This window comes from Esox lucius, chromosome 1 (genome assembly GCF_011004845.1).
Source record: "Esox lucius isolate fEsoLuc1 chromosome 1, fEsoLuc1.pri, whole genome shotgun sequence".
In the NCBI taxonomy this organism is placed as follows: Eukaryota; Metazoa; Chordata; class Actinopteri; order Esociformes; family Esocidae; genus Esox; species Esox lucius.
Window position 1 is genome coordinate 12394052 of NC_047569.1, and position 15890 is coordinate 12409941.

General features: G+C 39.6%; 2 protein-coding genes across 5 annotated transcripts in view; one reads left to right on the forward strand and one right to left on the reverse strand.

Moving 5' to 3' along the window:
• Positions 1-551: 551 nt before the first annotated feature.
• Positions 552-3773, reverse strand: LOC105023557 (rho-related GTP-binding protein RhoG). The gene is made up of 2 exons (XM_010892860.3): positions 3407-3773; positions 552-2309 (listed from the first exon to the last, which is right to left on the reverse strand). Exon 2 carries the CDS (start codon positions 2276-2278, stop codon positions 1703-1705), a length of 576 nt encoding a protein of 191 aa, XP_010891162.1. The 5' UTR covers positions 2279-2309; positions 3407-3773; the 3' UTR covers positions 552-1702.
• A 2372-nt stretch (positions 3774-6145) lies between these two features.
• The window catches only part of stim1a (stromal interaction molecule 1a), a 34743-nt gene continuing 24998 nt past the window's right edge, over positions 6146-15890 (forward strand). For 2 of the 4 annotated variants that reach the window (XM_029122312.2, XM_010892864.4), the window contains exons 1-2: positions 6146-6931; positions 8352-8475. In XM_029122312.2, coding sequence (XP_028978145.2) covers positions 8364-8475 — 112 coding nt within the window. In that variant the 5' untranslated portion in view covers positions 6146-6931; positions 8352-8363. The remainder of the gene's footprint in view (positions 6932-8351; positions 8476-15890) is intronic. The other 2 variants (XM_034291605.1, XM_034291608.1) reach the window with 2 other exon arrangements.

A 15890-nucleotide genomic window follows, 5' to 3' on the forward strand; every position in this document is an offset into this window, starting at 1 on the left:
AAGTGTTTTCATTTATATTTATATGTTTATTAGTGAAGTTTTGCTTTGTTGTGTTTTGGTCACTACAGACGAGACCCAGTATTTTGTCTGATTAGTTCTATGGACACTGCAGACGTTAGATCGATTATAAGCTTAAATGGAACAAACAACAACATATGCTCCCACACATATGCTGTGTTTCTTTATATTTACATCTTTTTCATAGTAATTATGCTGGCACGTTTTGGTTACAACTGATAACCCAGTCGTTGAAATTGTTCTTTATTTATATAAATGTTAAGAACAATTCGAACAACTGGGTTACATCGAGCAACCAACATCAGAAAGCACACATTAATAGGTTAAAACATGTAAATATAAATACAAACACATAATTTACATTAGCAGGCTAAAGAGCGTTGGTACCTATCCATTACATCTATGCTAGGATTATAACCCATTTATGTCTGTGTGTGTATTTGTGTGCATTACCTATTTATTTTTAGGGTAGGGGGCAGGGGTGGGCAGAATAAAAAAAATGGAATGCACACAAATACACACACAGACTTAAATGGGTTATAATCATATTTATTTTTAGGCTAGGGGGCGAGGGTGAGCAGAATAAAAAAATATAATACATGGATTATGAACTGGAAATCAGAATTTTGTCAAATATATGTTGTTAGCAGTAACAGCATCCAATATGTCAACATATTTGACATACCCCACTGCCTCACAGTCAAAGAACAGCAGCCACAATCCCCTAAATAGAACTGTTGCCAAATATTATAGTTAGCGTACGTTTTATGGTCCTTGGTTTGTCAGTGATAGCTGCAAGCAAAGAAATAACAGATTTTACTCTTCAACCACTCTATTTGAAAGCATGCACTGTGGAGGCTTGTGAGACTTAACACAGTTACACAACATTGAAAAACTCCCAGAACCCCAAATTAAGCAAAATAGTTAGCAAGCTATGGACTTTCAGAGGGAAGTTAGTGCCAGGTTCCCTTTTTTGATCTCTCTCTCTCTTTTACGCATTCTCACACACTGACTAATAACCTCGATAGGAAAATCAGCATATGCATGCGTTATCAGAAACCCCTATCTGCATTTCCTCTTTTGTGTCCAGCATTTAACACATTTAAGCAAAGTGAACCAACATGGTGGCTTGTTAGTCATGCAAGGTACCCCGCTATAAAACTGATGGTCTAAATATACTTCTATCACAGCTTTGCAAACCCACCATACTGTACATTGGAAAAATAATTATAATAAAAAAATAATGGAAAAATCTTTTTACACATATTGTTTAAAATACATATCTAAATGCCATACCTGCCAAAATTAGCATAGGAAAACACGGTCAAATAAAATAATCTCCCCATCACGTCTCAGGTATTGCATGTCAAATTCTTTAAAGGAAGAGGGCAAAATAATGCATATAAAGCAAAGATTCTCAAAGTTATTTAAGCACATCATTTTACCATGGACCTTTCGCCTACTTATTGAAGTCGCAGATGAGTTTTGAGGCATGCCTGTTGAACCAATGCCTCTGCCTCCCATGCACTCCAACGAACCCCTTCTCAGGGTAGTCCTGATCTTGCAGTGTTTCTTATGGGCAGTACAACAAATACACATTTCACAATTACATCAACTCCAATGGTTTATACATTAAATTAATTAATATCGTTCTATTGGATTTGCTGCAGTGATTGCACATCTACTACAATATAACACAGGGTTTCTTGGTGGTAACCGGTTGCGGGTTGAGATAGGCTCGCACGCCCTCAGCAAACACCTCTTTGATTCCGTCTTGGTTCAGCGCTGAGCATTCCAGATACTTTATGGCATGGATCTGCCTGGCCAGGGCGGCGCCCTGCTGTTGGGTGATGGTTGTCTGGTTCTGATCCTTCAGCTTCTTCAGCACCTCCGGGTCGTTACGCAGGTCTTTCTTGGTGCCCACCAGCAGGATGGGCGTATTTGGGCAATGGTGGGTTACCTCAGGGTGCCACTTGTGCTTGACATTCTCGAAGGACGGTGGGCTGGCGATGGAGAAGCAGATGACGAACACGTTGGTCTGTGGATAGGAGAGGGTGCGCAGGCGGTCGTACTCCTCCTGGCCTGCCGTGTCCCACAGGTTGAGGCTTATAGTCCTGTTGTCCACAGTCACCTGGGCACTATAGTTATCAAACACAGTGGGGATGTACTCCTTAGGGAAGGCGTTGGTGGTGTAGGAGATGAGGAGGCAGGTCTTTCCCACTGCGCCGTCTCCTACCACAACACACTTGATGCTCTGCATTCTGATCTGACCGCTTCACCCCCTCAGAAACCTAGATGCGAGCAAGAGTGAGACATTCACATGATGCACTTTGAGCAAAAAGAGAGGGTCAAACGGTATCACACCAAAAATGAAAAGTGAGGTTTGTGGTTTAAATTCTGTCACACTGTATCAGATATGAATGCTTCACTCACACCCCCATTATCACAATCTTTTTGTATCAGTCTATGTCTATCTGTTGGTTTTCATTCCCACACTATCTGTGGGTCTAATTCATTAATACTGTAGGCACAGAACAGAAGGCCTGTGGTGTACAGCATAAATCCAGGGCAAATACACATAGTACAATATTTAGGTACATATAGTATGAAATAAATGCAGTCATTCTAATTCATTGTGAGAATGTTGAAGAAAATGTGAACACACTACAGCTCATCCAGTCTCCAGGGATAGACACTGGATGCAGTGAAATGTACTGCTCCGCGGATAGGAGATAGTTAATCAAATTCTATAAACTTTTTATGCTTAACATGCCGTAACACACATTTTTGAATCATCCACTGATTAGACATGGGAATTTATGACACAAACCAAGACATGTCATACTGATCATGTACTCTTCTTTCATTTTCAGGGCTAGCAATAAATAAGGACTAGGGATAGCAGATAGCCTTCAGGTTAGTATTGGACCAGTAACCAAAAGGTTGCGTTTTTGAATCCCTAAACTGGAAAATAAGTTGATGTGCTCTTGAGCAAGGCACTTAACCCAACATGCTCCTATAATTCGTTCTGGCTACATCCAACGACGTAGCAGACATTCGCATGACACGAGCATATTACAGAAGGCCTAACGTTTTTTTATCATCCTACTTAAAGAGAAAAAATGACGACAATAGCAAGTTATTTTCTTCAACTGAGTAAAATGAAACAAAATAACTGTACGGTTGAAATAGGCCTATTGCATTTTTGTATTTTAACTGCTTTCCAACTGAGTTTTGATAAGTCTACAAAAGAGCCTACCGACATTATAACGGTTGTTACCTCACCTAACTTCCGTAAGGTTATTACATTGTTCTTCTTAGCAAGCTTAATACAGTAGTACATTATTAAATTCAGAAGAAAAACTAATTGTCAACAAATTAAACTCACCAAACATAGTATCTTCAAAGGGATTATATAAACATGCGACTTTAATGTCCAACAGCGTCAAGAAGTCAAACAGCGTAGATAGTGGAAGAGGTGAGTGTGTTCTCTGAAGAGGAAGCACGCTCGAGAACTAATAGCGTGTGAGGAAGTTTGTCTACTCGACATGCTTGAGCTATTGATTTAAATAGACGTCGCTGACAGCACATTCGATTTTTGACATGCAGTTCTTATCAAGTTGTTACAAAACGAATTGCCTTTTTAACATAACGGTATTACAGTACAAACCACGTCGTTTTAAAACGGAGTATTTCATTTTTATAATTGGCATATGATCACAAATGATAGTAGTATCAGAAGCGGGTATCTGTTCTGAATGGGTAACTCCATCAGAAGAATCCACCCGCACCACACCCCACTCAAAATCACGTCTCCCCTCCTTTTTCGGTTTTAGCCTCGCTTGCGTCGCGTATCCTCAAGGTGGCATACTGGAGCTAAATTGTGCTGAAATTATGTGCTCTACTGTTTTCTTTTTGTAATCCGGCGTAAATATAGACAGTATAAACGACACCACAGGTGCAACAATAATGGCGCTCAAACTGCCGTGTTATATTGATCAAATTGAAGAATGGACTTGGCAGACCGAATAATTCTTTCTTTTGATATGTAATAACAACCTTCCGGTAGTCATGAGGGGACAGCCCTTGTGAGTTGCAACGCTTAAATCAACATCTGGGTGATGTCTACTCAGCAACATCAAGCAACAATAAGAATGTGACCATAGAGTAGGATAGAAGCCTTGAAGTGATTGTCCAATGGGTGGGACCGGGTTCATCAAGATGATGTATGATCACATGACCAAAGACTGGGGATACTCTATTGACAGTCGTTTACTTTGGTACACAACCATAGGTTGATACATGTGACAGCAGGGGAATGCAGTCTCCATAATGCTATTCTATATGGCTCTGGTTTTCCTTTTAAAAATAAAAGTTTCTTATTGATATAAGTACATGAGAACAGGCTTCTTCAGACACTTTTGTGCTGTGTCCAGGCACTCTATTCATATTACACAAATAGCTGATCTACAGGAAACGTATGATCTCTGTAACTGCAAACAAAGGTTTATGTACCAAATATTAAGTTCTGCTTTTCAAATACTTATGTCATGCAATAAAATAAAAATTAATTACTTAAATCATACAATGTGATTTTCTGGATTTTTGTTTTAGATTCCGTCACTCACAGTTGAAGAGTACCTATGATAAAAATTACAGACCTCTACAGGCATACAGTGGATATAAAAAGTCTACACACACCTGTTAAAATGCCAGGTTTTTGTGATGTAAAAGAATGAGACAAAGATAGTGTGCTCTCCCTTAAACTAATACTTTGTTGAAGCACCTTTTGATTCATATGTCCCCTCCCCACAAACACACTTTTTATTAAAAACAGTATCATAAGAGAAGCTCAACATTGCTTTAGGCAGTGCGAAGGCAGGATCGTAATTCGTAATTAAGACTTTTTTTTTAAGCTTTTGGAACATGCGCAGGTCCTTTGCTTTGAGGTAGTTGCTGGAAAGGTCATGTGCGTGGAGATAGTTACTGAAGTAGAGTGGAGGCTGTCGTTGATACTAGCAAAAGTGATACCTGGGTCATTAAAGTTTGGTAATCTAGCTGACTTTACCTCAAGCTAACTACCTCCCATAATTTATGAATGAGGTAGATAATTACCTAATCTATCAGAGACTTCTTTTAAACGGCAACCATGTTAAGTGTAGTTTGCAACAACTGTTATATAATAACTACAGTTGCAAAATTAATATTACAGCTTGCTAGCTATCATTTTGTTAGTTAGCAAACATCTAACACATTAACTCTTTGTTCATTCCACTCACAGCAAGCACTGAGGGGACACCAGCCAAGAAGAGACTTAAATTAGACATACAGGCATTTTTTTCCATGCAAAGACAAATTGAGTGCCACAGCTAGCTATCTATGAGACACTGCAAGATATAGCTAGTAGTCCATCTCTTGAAAAGTTAGCTAATGTTACATGTAGCTCCCTAATAGATAGTTGCAATTGACATTTCAACCTAATGTGGATTTTATAGATCAAACATTGCTATTAGGTTCTGCAGGAATCAGTCTAGATCAAGCTGTTTATGTTATATTCTGTGCTCCATTTTAGCAGGACCAGATGGTGAGATCAGACAGCCAGGGAGAAAAGATCTACCATGGAGCTGAGTTGAAATGATGATACATAGCAGTTGTCTAAAAAACTGGATAATTTAACCAACATTTTTTATCATGTGTAGCCCATATCTTGAATGTTCATATTTATTAGCAGAACCTAAAGGATGTTGTGTCAACCAGTGTAGTCATGCCAGAGGGTTGTGGTGGAGCTTGGGAGTAGAGGTTGTGATATTCAAGTACAGTACAGGCAAAATGTACCTGTAGATCACATTATGTCATTCACACTAAGAGCACACATCCAAGACAATATCTTAACTAAGTAACATTCAATAAAATGGCTGAAGGCAGTATTTTTCATGTTTATTCCAGCAGAATCAAATATATGTTGTGTCTAACAGTGCACATACACCATATTGCCAAAAATATGCGGACACCCGACCTTTACACCAATATTACAGACAGGTCAAGTTGATCCCCGCAAACTGACCCGACTCTTATTCTGAAGTATAAAAAATTCCGTGACCGGGAAGTATTAAATTGTTCTTGTCTGCTTCACAATTCACAGCGCAGTAAAAAGACAGTACAGACAGGTTTGAGATACTGTAGAAACTCTGCAAAGAACTGCAAAGCCAGGAGTTTAACCTTTTCCTAGAAAATCGTCTGCAACGTAACGTTTTTGCCCGAGCGTATTTTATCTAGTGTGTTAACGTTACAGGACGTGTTTGTTAAGTAACTCGGGTTCTGTCATTGTAGCTAGTTAATGTGCCGCGATTATCGGTGTAGACAGCTTGCTTGCTAGCTAGCTACTATTGCTGGTCTGAAGGAAGCCTGCTGGGCTAATGCCGCGTTGAGCCATCTGAAGAAGCGGCCTGGACCATAACGTTAGCTAGCTAGCTACTGTAGCTATCTTTATCCCTGTGTGTGCCAGTATTAAGGCTGCGTTTTTTAAAGCCTGCGTTTACACAGGCAGACCTTTTCTGATTTTTTTCCCCCAGAGCATTTACACGCATCAGAAGAAAAAATCTGTATTGCGCTGCTTGTATAAACGCAGTTCTACCTGACCACATCGCTTCGGACCTTGAATTGTCTGCGCCTTTCTTCCTTCATAGCAATGTAAGTAATATTGGCTGGCTAAACAGCGGAAAATCATATGACAGTAGTTGTGCAAGTTTTAAATCCAACTCGTTAGCTAGCGAGCCAGCTAAACGTTTCATTCATGGAGTACAGAAGTGTTTCTCTTTGGAGTTTGGACCTACGATTGATGACACGGCTTTGAATATACGGTTACCACAAGAGTTGTAATAAAGAAGAACACCCAATGCAAACGTGTTGAAAGGTAACTAATGTGAACTGTATTTAACGTTGTACTTTCTATATAGCTAAATTTTGTTAGGTGGATAGAAAATCATGGAACGACTGACCAGATTATCAAGGCCATTCTAGCCGGTCTTTCGAACTCTCAGCAGCTGTCATGTTTGTTTTGATAATGATAGCTGTTTAACCAGCCGTTTAGATCCCCAGCCTTTCCATGTATTATGTTTTTCAAAACTACCTACCTGAATCAACTTGTCAAGCTGATCATCAAGCCCTAGACTAGTTGGTTCAGGTAAGAAAGATTCAGGGGTACAACATAAAGAGGTTTGAGAACCTCTGAGTTGAAAAAGTGACTGGCTTATCCTATTTTTCACGCTTTTCAGCTGTCATTTTTTCCCTCAATGATTATTGGTTGACAGACTTTTACTGGCCAGCAGATCTGACCTTGCACTTGCTTTAAGTACAGTACTTTTGTATTGGGTTTAGACTATCTTTCTGATTAGCACAGACGGGGTGTGAGATATGGCTTGCAAAACATACCTACTTTCATGAATAGTCCACATTGAAGTAAACATATTATACCAATATGCTGCACTGAGAAGTTTGTATTCTGTGTAGTTTTTAAATTCTTCTGTTTTTTTGACGTCCTCTGATTCTAAGCTGCTAAGCCAGTACAGTCATTCCGAAAGGCACAATAAAGGTTAACAAGCCCCTTGATGTTCAACACAACATGTATTCCAAAATGCTTGCTGTTTTGTAACCACCTAGCTTAACAAGACGACAAAGGCAGTAGAAGACCACAATGGCAGTAGAATTCCAAAACAGTATGGATTCTTAACATCTTGCTGCATCCTAATTGATGTACGTTTTGCAATCCATTTCCACACAGGCCTAATCAGATGGATAGCACATTGCTGACCAAAAGGCTAATGTTCTAACAGCAAGTGCAAGGTCGTGTCCGATGACTATTATTTAGCTAGGTTTCACTGCTATGATATTGTGTTATTGATTTCCAGCTAATGGGATGCAAATAATTGATTGATCTCGCGAAACATGCCAAGTTTTTTTGCAAGTCTAATTATGATGTTAATTGTTATGAAACAGTTAGCATGCACAAACCACTTTTACTTTGTGAAAACCTAAATTGTCTGCCTGTAATGGTTGCGGCCAGCCTATGGGACCTCCTATTACTGAGCGACTCCTCTAAACTAGAACCAGATTCAGGCTGACAGTTTTATTTGTCTGACAGTAGTTAGCTTGTAAATCTCTGAATTTGAGATGATTTTATATAACACATTGTAGACTGTTTAGATAAGCATACAATTAAGTTATGATTTAAACCATTGGTTTGGAATTTCAAACCTGAAGTTTACTAGTTCAATCACCAGACAGAGTTATTTGTAAGTATTAACTCAAACAATCCCTCTCCACACTCTTTCCAGCAAGCTTCCGTTATGGATTTCAGCAAATCATTGTCCTTGTGGGTTGTATGCATATGCCTGCTGAGGGAAAATTGGATGGTCCAAACCAGCTCAGACCCCCATCATATTGATAATGGTCTGTCGGGTAAGTTCTTATTCAGAAAGACCCAGATCTTCCAAAACACCTACGGTCATCTAGCCCGCATTCCAGATACACAAGGAGATGAAAATTGGTCACATTGTAGACTTTTGTAGCATTTTCAGTGCACTGAAGCTTTGTGTACTATTGCTGTATTTAGAAATTGTGCCGGCTCTAAATGCAGCCACGCTGAGAATAGTTTAGGTATGCATTCTTCATTAAGCTCTTTGCTCGTGATCATGGCAGTCAAGTCTGGAAGTCTATTGACAATTCAACCTAGTCTTTCACCGACCATCAGTAAGATTGTTGCGATTGGTTTGAAACAACAAAACTGAATAGTTTAAACAAAATATCACGCTAACTACTTGTTGTAGTTAGATTTATTATGCAGCCAGTGCTTTTAGGAGTCTAATTTCATCTGGTAGGCTAGCCCTAGCCAGTTCATTTATTGTTAGTATTAGGCTGAAATAGATCCTTTTTTGTAAGTGGTTTAATGGGGGATTGGCATGAAACCAGTTTTTAGCATGTCTGTGGAGAAATGAGTTACAAAACTCATTTCTGGGTGTCATCATCCTCAGTTCTTATTACAGTTGGCTTGTCTAGTTGCGTGCACTAACCATATTCTACAGTGCCTGGACAAACAAAATAAATGCTTCAAAACATCTCCCAAATAAACATTACAACCATCTCATGTCTTCAAGGTCTATAAAGGCATGTCAATGCAAAAACTCTATGCTATTTCAACTATTAAGAACATAACTGTGTGTCACTTGAACTGTAGTCCAGACACCAACCCGTATTCTACAAAGCCTGGTTCTTAAGGCTTATTCACAGTTAATGCCACTTTCTGGCCCTACACCATTTTTGAACCATTAGATTTCAGTGTGGGTAGCCACACAGCCTTTCTGAACTGAAGAGATTGCATGCATACGCCATTTAGTCAGTGAGTAGAACAACTCTGAACCTATCACAGATAAATTACTTAGCCATTTTGTTTTTTAAATGTTTTTATGTTACGTGGACTGTTTACTGGTGATTCTGACCACTGCATTTTTTGCATTGTGCCCTCAACTTGCCCGACAAATTAATCTCTGTAATGCCGAAGTACAGATTCTGATCTCAGTGATTCAAGAATAATTTATTTTGAGCAATTGTTAGAATTCTATCTTTGATGAGAATGGCCAGTCTTATCAGAATCCCTCCTTTCCTGTTCCCTTTTGGCTGTCTTTGTCAGGTACCATCTTATGTTCATACAGACTGCAAGAGTTAAGTGCCAGCCAATACTAATATGATCAAGGTTTAAACAGGGATGACGTGAACAATGTAGATGTTGAACTTGTCATTTAGGCCTATCATGTGTAGCCATGCTTCCTGTCCAAAGGCCATTTTCTGTCCTCACATGTGTAAGTAATTCTTAACCACTTCTAGTAACATTGCATCTATTTAATAGGTGTTTTGATTTGACATTATGCATAAAAGGCTTTTGCTGAATTGGACCAAGGCCAATTCATGGAGTCATACAGCATGTCATCTGTCACAATTAGCAATCTCTAATAAAAACTTTGTGGTAAAACATTAAAGAGGATTGAATTGTTTGCTGGACCTATTTTTAGTATGATGTTTAGTGATCCAGCTAGGTACATAATGTATAGGCAAGTGTCTGTGCTCACTGTCTGTAATTCATGAACAACTGTTATCACCTAGCATTTTTGTATGAGAGGCTTGCAGCCGGAAGAGTATTACACAAGCTATTGCATGCTACAGTAAGACTTGTTGTGAATCCTGGAGCCAGGACAGGAAACGGTTATTACACTGGCAGTGAAATTTAGTGGTGCAGAGTATCTGCAGTCTGTCCACAGCAAGGCTCATGCCACGCCCACCTGAAAATGCCATAATTTGGCTGTATTTTAAGTGGTTCATGCATTTCTTGTTTTACTGATTGCTTTCCAAACTTAATATGATTGGTTAGTTACATTTGCATAACCAAAAAGTGTTTTCTAGAGTATTGTCTTGTGTTAGGTAAACAGGCTTTGTCCAAAACGTCTTCCAAAAAGTTAACTCCCAAACATTGATATGTTGATCATGAGTCCAGAGGGGATTTTAATTTTATATAAGTCTTTCGTGTTACAGAAACATTGCTAATCAGACTCATTTCTAAGTTCTTTTCCCAGATCAACATTTATTTTCCTAATGTGGCTTATGCTTTTTTGTATCCTTACAACGACGGATGTCGCAATTATTACGGAATTGCCTGATGGTGATTATTTGAGCAAGATTGCAATTATATTTATGACCACAATCTTTTTGTGTGATATTTTGATTATTTTAAGCTGAATAAGGGATTTTTACACCAATGTTGGAAACGTCTCAACAAATACCGTACAAATGATGTCAGTTGCTATCAGTTTGGATGTCCAGTGCATGCGTGCAGCAGAGACAGCTCTATGGAAGTTTATAGGCGCAGATCTTTTACTGCAACGTACTTGCTTCTTAGTTTCAGTATGTTTAAACCTAGTTTAGAATTATTTTGCACCAATGCCCTGTTATGTAATTTCGCAACTTTTATTATTTAATAGATCAACATGTTTCAGTTGCGTATTTGTCGTATCAACTCTGATCGACAAAAGAAAACAAACACTCAAGTGTGTGTAAGATGTTTTTACTAATATTGTCTACTTTTGTCATTTCCATCCTAAACCACTTTTGTCACTTCCATCCATATTTTTAAATAGATAATGCACATTAAAATGCATTGGCTAGAACTATATGTTGTCGCATTGCATATTCATTTTTGAAAATGAAATTAATCATCCTTGTACATTTATTATACTGCATTAACTGAGCATTGAAACAAGTTTTACTACGTGAGGAAGGCTATTTCAAATAACTAGGGTATATTATTTGCAGCAGAGGGAGAGGTGAGCTATCACAATGCGCAGGAAAATGTAATTGTCATTGCTTTGCGGTTGCTTTTTGTGAAGAGCAATCGTTAACAACATTGATTTAGTGGTAGTTCCAAAGAAAAACACAACTGCACCGCCCTGGGAACATTTAGGTTTTAAGCTAAATGAAAGAGGTGTGCCCAATAATTTCGACGAGGTGAATTACCAGATTAGCACCAGAAAAGTGGCTCTCTAGCGCAAACACCACAAATCTGAAGAACCATCTCTGGATCAATCACATATTTGTAGGCGTACAATATTATTAGTCTTACACTAATAGAGGCATACAATTTACAAAACAAAATTGTTAATCACAATTATTTGTACAACACACTATGCCGTCATGGATTAAAATCCTGCAGCACACGCAAGGTCCCCCTGCTCAAGCCAGCGCATGTCCAGGCCCGTCTGAAGTTTGCCATTGACCATCTGGATGATCCAGAGGAAGAATGGGAGAAGGTCATCTGGTCTGATGAGACAAAAATAGAGCTTTTTGGTCTAAACTCCACTCGCCGTGTTTGGAGGAAGAAGAAGGATGAGTACAACCCCAAGAACACCATCCCAACCGTGAAGCATGGAGGCGGAAACATCATTCTTTGGGAATGCTTTTCTGCAACGGGGACTACTGCACTGTATTGAGGGGAGGATGGATGGGGCCATGTATCGCAAGATCTTTGCCAACAATCTCCTTCCCTCAGTAAGAGCATTGAAGATTGGTCGTGGCTGGGTCTTCCAGCATGACAACGACCCGAAACACACAGCCCGGGCAACTAAGGAGTGGCTACATAAGAAGCATTTCAAGGTCCTGGAGTGGCCTAGCCAGTCTCCAGACCTTAACCCAATAGAAAATCTTTGGAGGGAGCTGAAAGTCCGTATTTCCCAGCGACAGCCCCGAAACCTGAAGGTCTGTATGGAGGAGTGGGCCAAAATCCCTGCTGCAGTGTGTGCAAATCTGGTCAAGAACTACAGGAAACGTATGATCTCTGTAATTGCAAACAAAGGTTTCTGTACCAAATTTTAAGTTCTGCTTTTCAAATACTTATGTCATGCAATAAAATACAAATTACTTACTTAAATCATACAATGTGATTTTCTGGATTTTTGTTTTAGATTCCATCACTCACAGTTGAAGAGTACCTATGATAAAAATTACAGACTTCTACATGCTTTGTAAGTAGGAAAACCTGCAAACTCGGCAGTGTATCAAATACTTGTTCTCCCCACCGTACATTTTTGGATATGCTTTTATGAAAACAATATTGTGAAAATATATTTTCCAACTCATTACATCATTGTTTTCATTGAAATGCCAGAATCTCTTTTAATAAATATATATTGCTATTATCGTGCCAGATTTTCTAATGTATATTGTGATTTTTGTAGTTTTTTTCAAAATTGCATATTACAGGCAGACAAGTAGAAGGTTACAACCTAAAGCTTGTCAAAATATAGTCTTATGTAAATATCTATTCTTCAGCCCCAGTAAGTTTGCAAATGAAATGAGTCGTGTGCATGCGTGTGCGTGAGCTGCTGACAGATGCTAAACTGTATTCTTTTCTCATCAGGGAGTGTTTACTGAACAAGCACTAGGTTACCTGGAGCTCGGAAATGTAGAACCACTTAAATACAACTACCTATAAAGTCCCTTTTCAACCAAGACACTCTCGAGTCATAGCCTATCTAATAGACTAGCAGTGCACTGCCATGCGTGGGTCGATTAGGCCCCGGGCCAGGTTTCTCATGTTAGATTGTTGAATTAAGTAACAGGTTGACCTCAAATGGATTTCTTTTTTTATGTGGGTCATGTTGGCCAGGGTGTGGATTTTCTTTTTACAAATGCATTGTTATTGTATAAAAGTAGTAGGTCTTTTAGCTCAAGCTACTTGTTCAGTTGCTCATTGTGTCCAACTATCACTATAAATTGTATTTAAGATTTGCTGCCTTATATTGCAGCTGGAGCCTTTAGCCTAGTTATGGAAGAACTAGTCTTTTTGATCAGAAATGCTCCACCCCACCTTCTGCTGCAGTGCAGTAGGAGCACATTCTGTTTGCTGCCTCTGTGTGTGTTTGTATTGAAAAGGAGAATGTTATCATGTTTTAACATGTAGCTGCTGACAATGTGACAAAGGCAGCTGAAGGAATAGCAGCTTGTTGTAGCCTACCTGAGCTTTTGTTCATTTTCATTTATTTTTTTTGGGGGGGGGGGGTTACTGTGGATTACTCTCTGTTCGCACTGTATATACATGTATCTCACTTGTCGTCTAAGACAAAATGTTTTTTTTTTTTGTGAATGATATGTCTTGCCATAGAGATCTGGTGTTTCTGAATGTTTGGTCATTGGCCCCATGGTGGCGCTTTAACTAGTAGTTAAACACCCTCTCCCCAAGGTGCTCTGGTGCCGCCGTGACCCATAAGGTCTACCATGAATGATCTGCCATCATGGAAAAAACATTTAATAGTGAAACTCCTCTGCACAAATCCTTTTATGCAGGCATTGATGGTCAAAGCTCTTTTAACACACAGGCTATGGTCTGGCATAAAAACCTGTCAGATTTGTATTGTAAAAACATTCTGTACATGTTTGTAAAAACTCAAAATATGCATCTGCATTCTTATCAGCCATCGCTATAACAGAGACACATTTTTTTGCCTCTTTGTCTGTAAGGCTGACATTTGGCTCACATGCTCAGGGATATGACTGTAGGTAACCCATATGATGTCTCCGACACCAGTGCTAACTATTGACCGGTGGGAGCGGGAGTTAATGTTGGATTTTGTGGATCTAGTCGTGTTTAGGCCTAATCATTTACCCGTTAGCCTTCTGCCTTCTGCTGTGATGCAACAGCTTTATGTATATTCAGTTTTGTAGCCTTCCTGCCGTAATTGGCTTATATCTAAGTCTGTGTTAACAATGTCTCCGCAGCAAGTCTCACACCAGAGAAGCTCTTGACTGTCTGCTATGCTGGGCTCTCCTATGCCTTCTCTTGCATATTGCACTTGGCAGGGGCCAGTTGGCATAGGTTATTGGCCTTGCTTTTGACATACTGTAGAGACATTGCTCAGAGAATAGGAAAGCAGGCAGGAAGTGTATACACCACCCACCCCTGTGAGTCTGCTTTTGATGGACTACACCACACAGGAAGATGCCTGTCTGACATAAAATGTGCTAAAAAACATCACGCCAAGTCATCTTGATACATTCTTTTGTCTTGAGTCTTATCTTTAACTTTTGAGTATCGACATGCTCTCAAATGACACTTGGCTACGTTTCAAATTTCTGAAGATGGGAGGCTGCCCCAGTCGTGCTCCTTCACACAGCCAAGAATGTCTGCACACTAGCTCCGGCCAAACAAGGTTTTTCTGTGAGTGGAAGCCCAAACCTTATCCGTGATCTGCTGCAGAGGTTTTTAAATCCCCCCAAGAGATTGGGGAAGACTGCAGGCCTCAACAGACACACTCTTTCAAACAACTGAAATGAAAGAATACAGAAGCTTAGCTCGACGTTTAGAGGTGATTGTCTATATGTTAATGTCTCAACCTTTTGAATGATGATCCACTCCACTCTCACTGTGCTGCAACAGAGACACTTGGGTTTTTGAGGTCAAGCCCTGTTGAATTGGCAAGGGTGGGTGAGGGTCACCTACGTTCCGGTCTTTAAAGGTTGCACTTAATTTCTTCTGGTAAGTGATCTGTTCACAGAAACCTGATATGGCTTTTCTGAGGTCTAAAGTGCCCTTAGCATGCCGACAAATGTTAGTAACCAGGCTCCTATGACCACAGCAGGAGTACTGTATGCCAACGTATATGAATAGCAGCAGATCTGGGCTTCTTTGCACATTCTCAAGCCCTTCATTTGTTTTCGTTGCACTAAAATAACCTGTTCGGAGTTAGACCTAGTACTAGGCTGTTGTCCCTAGTCCACTAAGAAAAATTGTTAGGCCTAGTCATGAATAATGATTCATGAGGATGTAGGCCCATCTTCCCCTGGTTTTTGACTTCCCCCACACTGCCATTGTACTTCCCTTTGAAATTTGCAGTTGGGTGCTGCTGCGTCATCATGTTACTTTGACTGTAGGCAACGCTCAGGTTACCCTGTTGAAAGAGAACTCCTACCCTCACCACCCTCCACTGTTACCATACAGCTGGACACAGTCTGGCTATTAATAGCCTATTGCTAGGTTTTGTAAAAGGGTAACTGAACACAACTTCTCTAGTTGAAAACTGTGTGGCATCTTAGTCGAACATTTCTTTTGCTTTCAAAATGGACAAAGATGTGTAAGTAAGATCACTTTGGTCATTGATCACGCCAACTTGCCCACTAACATTGGATTGTAAACGCCTTGTAGAGAATTGTAGAGTGAAAAAGGTCTATTTATACTTTATTCACCCTGTCAACTTCACATTTTCTTCCTGAGTGGCATGAAATCAGATTTTATTGACAGCAACCCTGTGGAAATTGGCATATTGACAGATCACCTT